Source organism: Coccinella septempunctata, chromosome 4 (genome assembly GCF_907165205.1).
Source record: "Coccinella septempunctata chromosome 4, icCocSept1.1, whole genome shotgun sequence".
Lineage (NCBI taxonomy): Eukaryota > Metazoa > Arthropoda > Insecta > Coleoptera > Coccinellidae > Coccinella > Coccinella septempunctata.
The window spans coordinates 11,438,339-11,451,060 of record NC_058192.1 but is presented as its reverse complement, the minus strand read 5'-3'; the positions used below and the strand labels follow the sequence as shown (position 1 = coordinate 11,451,060).

Here is a 12,722-nt window from a genome sequence, read left to right as displayed (position 1 = left end):
AATTCTGGAGGAAAAAAGTCTCTTGCAGAATTTCAGTACAGTCGATACTTTTCTCGAAATAAATAAAAACTTACAGGCAGTACACGAAGGTCTATGAGGCAGAGAGTTGATGCATGTATTTTAGCGGGATGTAGTCATTATATGGAACACTTATACGATGAAATGGAATGAAAAGTGTCAGAACTGCTTGTTAGTTTTCATTTATTCCGAGAAAAGTATCGACTGTATCGAAATTTTGCAAGAGACTTTTTTCTCCAGAATTGAATGGGAAACCATAAGAGAATTTTATTTTTCGAAAATCTATCTCACGAAAACAATTCTCGAAGGAAAATCATAAGGGGTTGTTATTTTCAACCCCTAATAATGAAGTTATGAGATCTAAAAAAATTGTGAGAGTAACATCTACCTAGTGCTTCACATTATTGTAGTTTTATGAATCAGTGTTTTTCAGAACCGGTAAAAAAAATTAAAAACTGTTAACTCGTCATCGCCTTCCAAAGGCTGTATCTTGTATCTGTAATCATATCCCTAAGTACTTCTTATTTGTTTACAGACAGCCTGTACATATTGCATACGTCTCAAGAAAACCTTTCGGAATCTCTTTCTGAAATGATCTTGAGTTGCGAATAGCTTCAGTCTTGGACACCGCACTCGCTTGTGTAACCATACGTTAATAGCCCAACAATTGATGGAGATGATAAATTGATGCAAATCGAATGCAAACGAAGAGAGAAAAGAGGAAGGTGTGTCTGTACGAAGGATGATACTTTGGCGTATGTAATTATAGATTATTTATTACGACGTCGAGCAAGATGAGAAGAATTGGGTTAGGCAGGTGGGATTTTTTGTCTTGTGGGTGAAGCTGGTGGAGGGAATTCTCCATGTGTGGGATACTAATAATTCAATGTGAAAACTCAGTGGCTTCGTTGAGAAACCCATATGTGAGTACTGCTTAGAGGACGACAAGACTACGGAGCTGATTTGTTTGCCCAATCATTATTGAGGCTTTCAACTTGCAGGAACTCATTCTGCTGGATATCGAAGACTTTCACTCTCAACGAAAATTCCTTTCTTCATAATGATGATAGGCTTATAAGGCTTTATTGTGCGTTGGCTCAGAATTAGATCATTCATATTATAGGACCTAATATCTCAAAGGAAGTTGGAAGGTATTCTTCTCGATGGCCAGTGGTTTCAGCAGTACTGCGGCACTTGGCATACTGATTTTACGCCTTTGGACTTTTGGCTATATGGTTATTTGAAGTCGCAAGATTTGCCAAAAGGCCTATGACCACAGAAGCATTGAAGGCCCATATTTGATGATGTTTCAATGATATACCGCCTAGGAGTGCCATACTTTCAGCTCATTAATGGAGGTGTCAAGGTTAATATTTGCCTCGTCTCTCATGAGGAACTTTCGGTGAAATTCAGGCATGTTTTCAAGGATTCTCAACACCCAATCATCAGACACATGTTGTTGTTGCAGGTTGGCAGATTCCAGAATGATTGATAACAGAACTTTAGACTGAACTTTATGCAAAATGATTAAACTGAAAGACCTGAATTTTCCTTCATAGTGTGAGTTACAGAAGCCATATTCGCTTGTGTTCTTGCGCGACAGACACGAGCTGTGTTCTTCACATCACTAACTTGTCCCAATAGGTCAAATTCTAACACCAATACTCTTTCGAAATACATTAGAAATGGCTATTTTTTTTGGGAATTTGCACAATTTCAGTGCATTGTTAAAGGGAAAGTTTTCAGTTGTTAAATAATGAGACGGCTATTCAAAAAAAGAACTGAATGAATAGAAAATCTGTGTTTTTCATCGAGGTTGCAGTTTCTGTCTTCTTTCCACATCACTGACTGCACCTTGCGTACGGTAATCTGAACCTCAAAAAGGTTCGAGATTTCATATCACTGATCAATTCCGAAAAATCATCATCCCCAAGAGAAAAAAGGATTGAACCGAAACGAACCGATGAAAGCATATCGTATCATCTTCCATTCATCTTCTCGCTGCGCAATCCATTCTCAATTGTTCATCGACAGGTGCTCAGTCATACGAATTAAAAAAAAAAAAAACGTTGTCGACTGGATCCTTGTTGACTCGTTTACATCTTCCATATGAATTGATATCCTCTTGATTGCACATTCGCGAAGGTACATCGGTGCAACAGATATCCTGTTTCCTTTCTCACACGTATCATCCACCGACCAATCGAAACTACCTGATAGAATTAATAGAGATTGCATCGTTGGGATGCGTGGGATTGCATGTGTATGCACAATAGGAAACCGGGGACGTATAAGGTCAGTAGCGGCTCGTGGGACCACTCGCAGTCATTAAATTCGATGACTCGATACTATATCGATTGCAAGGTGTGTGCTGGACGAAAAGAAGTAGCTCGAAACAAATGATTTAGTGTAGGTTTAGGTTAGTTGTTGATTAAACAGTCAAACAGCATAGCATCTTCTATCACGCAAACTCATGTTTGAATATATATATAGTATCGGAATAGGTTTTTCTTTTGAAACATTGATCCCTAAATGCCCTGGAACCCATGCAAGGGTTCCTTACAACCTATGGTCAGTTGTTTGATGGTATTACCACGGCCCTCTTGAGAGGGCTGTAGTATTACTTCATTTCCATGTCAGCAAAAAACCCTGTCGTTACAAATCCAGGCTCCTCGGTGGGATCTGGCTGTCTTTTTTTTTTTGGTATAGCTGTGCGCCATGTGCAACATTCTTGAGCACAGTGTATACAGCATGTTTCTCTGCCTAGAAGATGAAGGTCTTATGTCCCAAAGGCATATATGTCCTTAATTTTGGTCCAAATAACCCAATACCTGTACAGGTCTTCTGATTTGATCCATTTATATGGATGACTTTTTGTCCAATCATTGCCCTAAGGAAAAGGATGCTTCAAAATTAAATAAAGATGGCGTTTCATCCTAGGCTGTTTCCATGAGGTTTGAGTCAAACTGATTCAATATCCTCATGTAGCCTCACTTACTTTTGTAAACAACGTGTTGAACTTTTGTGTAAAATATTCATTTTACACTCAAAATGCAGTTTTACATATTCTTTCCCAACTTCAAAACAATGTACCTATTTGAAGTTACCTTTGTCTGTCTCACTGTATTTAAACGTGGTCACGTCAAAGTAATCTGTAGTCACCCTTAGTTTCTGAAAAAAATATTTATAACTCTTTTCCTTTTCCTTATGAAAGTAATTATCACTTTCCTCGTATCCCTTCTTTAGTTAGAGCATCCTTGAATCTGTCCTTCACTTTTATATGGATAATAATAATAAATAATCCCAGCTTTAGTCACCTTTAGTTTCTGAAAAAAATGTTTATAACTCTTTTCCTTTTCCTTATGAAGGTAATTATCACTTTCCTCATATCCCTTCTTTAGTTAGAGCATCCTTGAATCTGTCCTTCACTCTTATATGGATAATAATAATAGTAGTAGTAATCTCAGCTCGAGCACTTAAAATATTTATTTCTGGATTAATCAGACTCAGGTACTCCTGCTTAATTTTTGCATTCGATAAGTTCATCGACTCCAACGATGGTACTTGGGAACACAGTTAAATATAATACCTCCAATTAAATCCTCTAAATTGGCAATAAACGAATATGGCCAAATGAATAGACCTATAACAAACAGTCGTTCCTAGCCCAATAGCCCCGGGTTATTGTCTCTTTCCGTCTGGATCTTTCTCACAATCGAGAAATGTTTGGTACCGAAGCTTCGGCATTGACGATTCGTTGGGTCTGTGCATATTCCGATTGGAGCTAATTTAAGAACCGAGTGTTTGTTAACCTGAACCTGTCTGGAAGTCCCCAGAGGAGCTATTTTTATGGTTTAATTGTTACAAGTGCGACTCGAAATATAATATCGAATTGCATTTCTGCTCGGAAGATATAAATAACGCGACTTAGTGGAAGCCTATGATTAGAAAACATGATTGAAATGAAAAATAGGACGAATAAATTTTGTATGTTTTCCAATATCCCCTTTATGTAAGTATACATAAGTCATTTATAAATCTTAGATGACATACAGATGATACAGAAGACATACGTAATACCTACACACTTACATTATTATACTGCTTATTTGTTCGAGTATGATGCAAGAACTACATCTATTATTACCACTATATACTGATTTTGATCAAACTTTTCATGCCTGAAAGAGTATAGTTGAACTTTGAACTTGTATCCTATATCTAGGTATGATGATAACTAATATTATTTTATCTATTTAAATTTATACAATCAGCCTTAGAATTGGTCGCAAAATGGCGTATGCGCTGGTCACAAATCCTATTTGCATATTTTTTTACTTTGAAAAGCTAACTCTTCTTGAAATTTAATTCTATTTTCAGCCGGACACTATTCCTCAAGGATCAGTTGATATGTCGAAAGTACTGGAAGTGACAGCTGCGGAGCAGATAACAGGTCATCCACATTCTGTTGCTCTCACATCTCCCGATAGGGTTACTTTCATCAAGGCAGCCAGTCGCGAAGATGCTAGATGGTGGGTGGAACTCCTTGCAATGTTTCCACGGAGACACAAGAGGAATGCTACATTTCCAGGTGCGTGAAAACGATTTTTGAGTAAGAAACACATGCGGAGACAAAATTTTACTAGGTTACGTTTTCCTCCACGATGTTCGTGAATTGTTACAGGTAATTTTATAACTGAGGGGGTGCTCGGTAGTTTATAGAACTTGCCAGATAAAAAACCGCAGATTTTTTATCGAAAAATCAGTCGCAATCCTCATAACTGTTAAATGGTGGCTTTAGCAACTTTGGAAATTTCTTCTCTCAACAATTTTGGGAGGAGTACGAAGAGATTAGAATACCTACGTTCGATGTTTCATCACCTAGCTTTCCATTTTTTGTACATAATTCAAAACGAATGCTTTCAAGCTAGGCGAACAATTTTTATTCAATTTCTCCATAAATTCGTCAAACGTTTGTGGAAATTCAATTACAAATGTTTGGACGGTCGTAAATCTTCGGGAGACTATGACTCTACCTTTGCCTATATAATACATCGAAAAAAATTGCTGCCAAAAATCTTCCTGCCCCCAAATCACTGGACCTTCGATTGTTCGAACTTCGAACGCCCGAATTACGTAACCTCACACGTCCATCATGCAGACATACCGATACGCCCAACCTAAAAAACCGTGCATTCATTCGGACTGCAAGTAATGAACGAAATGTCGAAATGTGTAATGAAAACCTTCATTTAAGGCAAACGGAACGGTCTCAACGTAATTATTTTCAGTCCGAACAATGCTCGTTCGCCGAATATCGATTTTCGTTATTGAACTCGACGTATATCCGATCAATTGGCCTGTCAACTCGGGCCATCGAAGGGGCATGGGCGTTTCTGAACTGCCGTACTAAAATCGTAATTGCTCGTGGGCGCATTCGAGTTTGACGTGGAGACAAATTGATTCCGAAAGTGAAACGGTTGGATTTGTGTGGGGGGAAACAGTACCGAAAATTAATCCTTTATGTTCTTTCGCGTACGTTGCGTTATAAAGTCTTAAGTTGGATTAGAAATGACAGCGTTTATGACAGATTGATGGTACGATTTTATGTTCGTAGTGTTTTATCAGTTCCTTTGATCTATGGTTGGAGAGCTCACGATGCTAAATTGGGATTTACTCTAGAGTCGTGGGGACCTAGTGGATTTTGAAGATTAGATGGTAGAAGGAAAAAAAGGTTCTATGATGTACCTATGCACTTTCAGCGGTGGAGAAAGCGTCTGAAGGATGTTGAAAAAATCGTCGAGCGTGTTAGATTAAGATGCTGTATATGCTTTACGTATCTCTGATAATAAATTCATCTTAATCTGACAGTTTGCGTGGTGGGGCTGGTTGTACGGAAGAGTTGAAAATGGTAAAAAAATATTTTTTTAACGTACCATATTTTCAAAGGATATGTTGATTGGACCCAAAGGAAACTACTTTTCAAGAGACTGACAATTCGGGCATGACGGAAGGTCCAGTGGTCTTTTGAAAATGAAAAAAAATCATTAGGTACTTGTACATACCCTAGGCCAGGGTGTTATATTTTCATACCATACAGATGATTAACCTCGGTATTGCAGACATGTTGACCCATTGATTAGACTCTAATCAGGGGGGTTTTCTCAATCTGACAGTTTGAAGATGATAGCAATGCATATTTTTGAAATATCTCCCCACTGAAAGGTATAGGCAATAAAATTCTTCACAACTTTTTTCTGAAGCAATTTTAAATACTCTCAACCGTTTTCGAACTAGAGGGTGATGAACCTAAGCCATACATTCGGGTCAATGTAGAATCACACTGTAATTTACCTACATTCATCGGCATATATCTCAAAAACGTTTGAACGTACAAAAAATTGCTTTGAACGAAACTTGTAGAAAACTTTCCCAACTTTTGTGATTAATGCCAAAACGATTTGAATCCCAGGATATGAGATACTTCAAAAAAAAGTTATTGCTACACCTATACTATACCTACGTCAAATTGTCAATTGACAATTGCCATGGTCATTCTTAAACGGATATTTTCGCGAAGTTGCTGTTTTTTATTCCCATAATACCCAACTGTTATTCGTAATTTATATTTTAAATTATTAAAATACTAAAGAATGAACATTCATTGGTCCAGCGAATGTGCCTTCAGCTTTGATTGTCAGTAAACATCTTTTCGATGACACGCTATTAGAGAATTAAAATTTTTCCTTTTAAATTCAATGCTCAATTTGTATTACCCACATTTACTACCGAAGAATACTTAAATGGGCAAATGCCCATTGGCCATGATGAGGTAACGTTACCAATGACCCGATAGATGTGACGTTTGGATTTTGAGCAAATTTCAATTCGATACTACTGAACTATAGGATAAAATAAGCAGTATATTCTTGCACACCCTATTGAAACTATCAATTTTGGTTGTTAGGAGGAAGAGCTTCTCCCAGCTTACCCCAGCTCGGCAGGAGTGCATCCCCTCAACCTCCAAGACCCCGATTTCTGTCTTGCACGACCACCGGGCCCAGTCCTAGAACGAATTTCGAAACACCGCCTCTGAAGGAGGAAAGGGAATCTCCTCCCAAGGACGATCAGAGGCCCAAGTGGATTCCTGAACCCACGAAAATCTTGCCCATCGACGTAATCCCTCCACCAAAGAGAAGCGGTGAGTATTTTGTTCAATTATATCGAAGTATATCAAAATACTACCTCTTTATGAAATCAGGCAAATTATCTCAAAATAGTCCGCATTTCGGATGCCCCGTGAAGCGTATTCATTTCCTGAATATTCACAGTTCCAAAATTAGCAATTAATTAAACGGAGGTTACCTAGAATTTCCACTATGTCTAAAAAGAATGTTTCATTCTTGATAAGTTGCCCAATACGATATTCAGTATTTTTACATGTTAACGCTCATGAATACTAATAAACTCGTCAATTAAGCGCTTGCCTTATAAAGAAATATTTCAATTCGCCTAAAGCAGTACCTACTCGAGCTGGGCGAGTGAATTTTACCGATGAAACAATCGATTTAACTCTCTTTCGTAATAGTTATCGATTTTTATCGGTCATCATTCGTATGTTGTGGGAATATTGCCTGAAAGCGAAGGTCAATTTCAACATTTTCGAGAATTAATCAATGGTTTATTCATATTAATCTCTCGGAGAACTTATTTTTCTTTGAATTTTTGGGAGAATCAGCAGCGTGAGATTTAATCATAGAGTATACTCAATATTTCAATTGATTGTTAGAAATTGTCTTGGGCCTAAAATCACAAACTCGTTATACAGGGTCAGTCTTCGACTCGTACAAATATTTTAATAATATATTCTTGGGGTCAAAAGAAATACTTTATTTATACCATTTTTTCTGATTCGGCCGTGATAAAAAGATATAGCCATTTTAAGTTTTCATAATGAGCTTTGCCACCCCTGGAATAACAAAATTACCTTCAGAATTACTAGCTAAATCTGTGACACTACAGTTCTGTGGATCTTTTAAACAGAGTTGTATTCAACAAAATTTTTCAAATTTCACAAATACCTTTTAATTTTTGAACATCAAACTACTCGAAAACGGCGCATTATACGAGAAAATATGAAGAATACTTTTATTTTATAAAACGTTCAAATATTCATAAGATAGCGTCCAACTTAGTTTTAAGAGTTGGATTCTTTGAATTTTTGGTATTTTTATGGTACGTAATGGTCATAATGAGAAAACTGGAAGACGTGGTTGATATCTTGTATTCGAAAAAGATTCATCGAATAAATGAAAAACTATATTCCGAAAGTTATTGCATTCGATGAAACCGTTTATGAGAGAACTAAAAATAACATTTTTCAACAGCCTGTATCTTTAATATTCAGAAAAAATGGTAAAGGAAAAAAGTGTTTATTTTGACCTCAAGAATCTACTGTTAAAATATCTGTACGAATAAAAGACTCATCCTGTGTAGGCGTAGAGGCTGAATTTACGAAGTCGACCAAAGCTTGATTGCATAGTGCGAACCATATTGACAGATCAAAGTTGTATCATAATATAAAAAACAAGAAGTCGAAACAATTTTAGTCAACGTTTTCGGAGTGTTTGACTATAAAAAATGGATATATTCTCAATGGTCTTGCCTGAAAGCCTGAATTTATTGTTTTAGATTCCTCAGAATATAAACAATAAGCTGAAATCATTCTTTCAGTCGTAACATAACGCGTCTTCTCATATGGTTAAACTTGCGGTGGGGCCGAACTTTAGGGATACACCATTGTATGATGGTGTGATAAGTATCGCAGCCAAGTTGCATATCACTGTCCGTGCGGTCATATATTTCACCAGGAAAGAGGCACAACATAGAGGCTGGGTCTAATTATGGAGCCCAGCGAGAGCGACCGCAGGCAAAAAAATATATCTCCTTTGTAATTATCATGCCAGCCCTGGGTCCAGCGCCACAACCGCTGGATTCAAAGAGTCCAATCTTCCTCCTTCGCCACGCTATCTTTCTAGCTCCTTGTCATATCGTGTTCGCGGCCCAGAGTGTGATCATGCATAAGAGGCTTTGCTCCTATAGGGGACATGCTAGAAAATTTGGATTTATGTTCGTGAGTGGTTCAGCCTTTCGTTGCTCGTTCTCTTCTTTGTTGTTAACATCCGCCACTTGGCAGTATTCTTTAATAGATGAGGAGATAATTTTAAATTCGTGTGTCTAGACTCTAGAGTCTAGAGTAGACTTTGAAATGGTTTTTTTTTTATTCATCGTTGTCCTTGAATAAGGATGACAATAATGATTTCACACTCGGTTTACTATGTCCAAGCCTCTCCTTCAAACTATTCTTCTTATTTTTTCACAGTATTCTAGATTATGTGGAAGTGGTTGTTGACATCGTCTATTTTCATCGAGGTGTGAGTTGTGTTGCTCGGACGAGGTCAAATAAGAACGAAACCATAGTAAGCATCTACTCTTCCTCGATGTAATGGACTTTCTGTTGATGCTTCCAGTAATGGTGGTTAGAGCGCTTTTCGAATATTTTATGAATATTGATTAAGGTATAATGGTTTACTCTCGAAATGAAAATGAATATCACACTATAGGTCAGAAGTAATATTAAGCATGTCAATGTTGGGCGAGAATGCGTGATGGGAAAATCATAAACAAATTTTTCAAGAAAAAAGCAAAATGAGAGATTGAAACCTCATTATTCAATATCTAACAAAAAACTCATACAAAAAAATTCTTGATATCCAGTATTATTTAGGCAATTAATATTTCGAGTCGTATTCGACCACCTCTGAAAGCTACAGGACTGTTTTGATTTAATTTTAGACGTTTGAAGTTAAAAAAATTGTTTCTCCTGATTTCTATCTTTTATCTATTTATTTCCAGTTGTTTTCTTGAAAACTCTTGGTATATTTTATATCCTTGTCTCATCGGGATAGTGCATCTTTTAGTCTCGATTGTTGGTTTATGATTAGGACCGGAAAGCAATGAATAGAGTATTTATAATGTAGATTGTAAGATGCATCGGTTAGTATCTTCTAAATTCACCAGAATTTCTCGCTCGAGTATTGAAATATGACCACATCAAAGTTTATTGTGTAACGGGACGTGAAGATTGCCGATTTCAAACAGTCATCACTTCCTCTCAGATGTAATCAGCGTCCAAATGAATTCCTTTCAGCAAATGGTTTGAAGAATGTTGATTTTTGTACGCGGTTTGGTAAGAATATATCTGAATGTTGCGGAAGCTGAATTTACTAGAGTACCTAGACGATTAACATGCACATGTTTCCAGTATGGAGAGTTAAAACGGTAGTCGGGAATGGGGAAGTTATTTCAATAAGTATTGTATACAAAACGGCTTTACGTTGGTTACCAGCAGGTCTCGTTGCAACATAAATAAATCTGCTTGTATAGTGCGCTTTCAGAAGGTGCAAAAAGACTCCGGAAATGTACATCTCATCTAGTAACATTATACACAAAAAACAAACTCGAACCTCTCCGATTTCTGCTTCCCTGTTATTTGAATTTCTAAATTCCATTGACCTTGCGGAGGTTTTTACAACACTCTTTCAAATACCGTCTTGACAATGGCTCTTGCTCTACAAAAGAAATTATTGAAATACCAATTTACCAGGATCAAAATCTACGGTAGCTTGAATCATGAAGTCAACACAAAGGTAAGCGATGGTACAATTCTTTTTAAACCAATCATTTTCATCAGAAAGAACATGACCTATGTTTGTTGCGTGCATTTTCGTCATTGTGACATTTCTTCTTCCACCTATATTCTACGAAAAATATAGATACCTGATGAGTCCGATTCGTAACTACTCCTATACTTTATCCTAAAATGTGGCAGTGTAACTGAATCATAAATATTTATTGAATAAAATCCAATTATGATAAATTAATAATTGCATCCCAACCAACACTAATTCACAAGATGAGTTTTCTCCTTAACATCATCCAAATGCTATAGGCGCTTATCTTCACACTTAAATTAAGCGGCAATGTGCTATTAACGGAAAAAGCCTTGACCGAATGTGCCTAACAGTTACCAACACTACTGAAGAGCTGAGGTGACAATAAGAGTTATTCAATATACTAACAGTATTCCGCTATTTAAATGACATAATACAGACGAAACCGATTTGAGATGGGAAGATGCTGAGTAGGTAACACAAAGCCATCAGTCACATTATATTATTATAAACGCTTCTCATAATTGCGTGATTGATCGAAAGGATGGATTTTAAACCTCAATTCTCTTCCACTCGATCAAGCGATAAGCGGTTGTATTATGAGAACATTATTTTGATTCGAAGAAGATGCCATTCCGAATATCTGCAGGTTCATCCATTGACCTCCTTCCTGCTGACAAATCTCATTACCCTAATTTCGGATTTGTGCAATATACAACAATCAGATTCGACTTATTGTCGACCAAGAATTAGAGAGATTCTTTTCATTCTTGGTCGAAAATAGATCGTTTTTCAATTAAATATAAAAATAGTTTTGGAAGTAGAGGATGTGCCTCAATGCCCCTACATAGTCCAATGTCACGCCATTATCCCTATGATCAGCCTCTGAGAGCAGTCTTCACAGCTACCTCTTTAACTGCGAGGTGTAAAGGGGTTAAACCTAGCAGACACACTATCGTTGTTTTATGGATAGATTTCAGAGCTTCCCTTAGGTAGGCTTTCTTCCATTTTTTAGTCATAACGGTAAGGCTACAAGTTTACCTCATGGAAGTCCACCTCACCAGAGATGCTTAGGTTAGGATAGGCTTCATCACCAAAGTATAAGCCAGTGCCTAATGTGTGGTCTGAAGCCTCATCCCTTACCAAGAACTGTCTGAGCAGACAAAAAAATCACATTAGCCCTATTCGATTGGGTCTCAATGTGTTTGTTTCGCAGTAGTTTTGAGTCCAATATCACATCAGGACTAATCACCTTCGTCCTACGCCTCTGCCTAAATTTCGTTAAAATTCGATCATAATTTGAATAGAAAAAGAGTCTATTTTATTCAAAAATAAATCCACTTTGTCCACCTTGATGATACTGATTCAATCTTTGTGTCTATCCAATTTTTAGACACCTGGGATTAAAGTCCTCAACCTAAGACGTCAAGAAAATACATCTTAAACGTCCAACATCAACCATACATAGAATTCTTGATGGTCGCCTAAAAAACGTCCAGAAACCTGATATTTCATCTCATAAATAACAAGAAACCTCCTCTTCGCACTGAAATTTGTCCGTAACATTATTTACGTTGGGGCATTTTTTTCTTAGTTCTCGCCTAGTTATTAGACGGTCAGCTAGCTCGGCGGCGTTGGCTTAACAGCTTCTTGAACCTGTACCTTTTGAATATATCGTGTGGTATTAATTTAACTGTTTATCTCACAAAATATTTAACGGTACTCCAACGAGCCGGTGCATCATCAACAATTCTTCGATTCTTCTCTTCGGCATACACCGGCTTCGAAATTGTTGACCTTGAAGGTCACCGTTTGATGTTAGGTAATATTTTTTTCGACAATGACCGCCTTTCGGACGGGATTTACTGGTGTTTATGCATAATGAATAGGCACGAAACTGTTAAAATTTGGAACGTTTCCATGTAACTGAATCGTTTGATGGACGCTGATGATCAATCGAATCTCTTCGCA

The 12,722-nt window shown here is 37.2% G+C and overlaps 1 protein-coding gene across 1 annotated transcript in view; it reads left to right on the top strand.

Annotated features, from left to right (window-relative positions):
• LOC123310696 (protein outspread) overlaps positions 1–12,722 on the top strand; it is a 128,442-nt gene that overhangs the window by 97,717 nt on the left and 18,003 nt on the right. The window contains exons 4-5 of the mRNA XM_044894308.1: positions 4,399–4,609; positions 6,986–7,219. Coding sequence (XP_044750243.1) covers positions 4,399–4,609; positions 6,986–7,219 — 445 coding nt within the window. The remainder of the gene's footprint in view (positions 1–4,398; positions 4,610–6,985; positions 7,220–12,722) is intronic.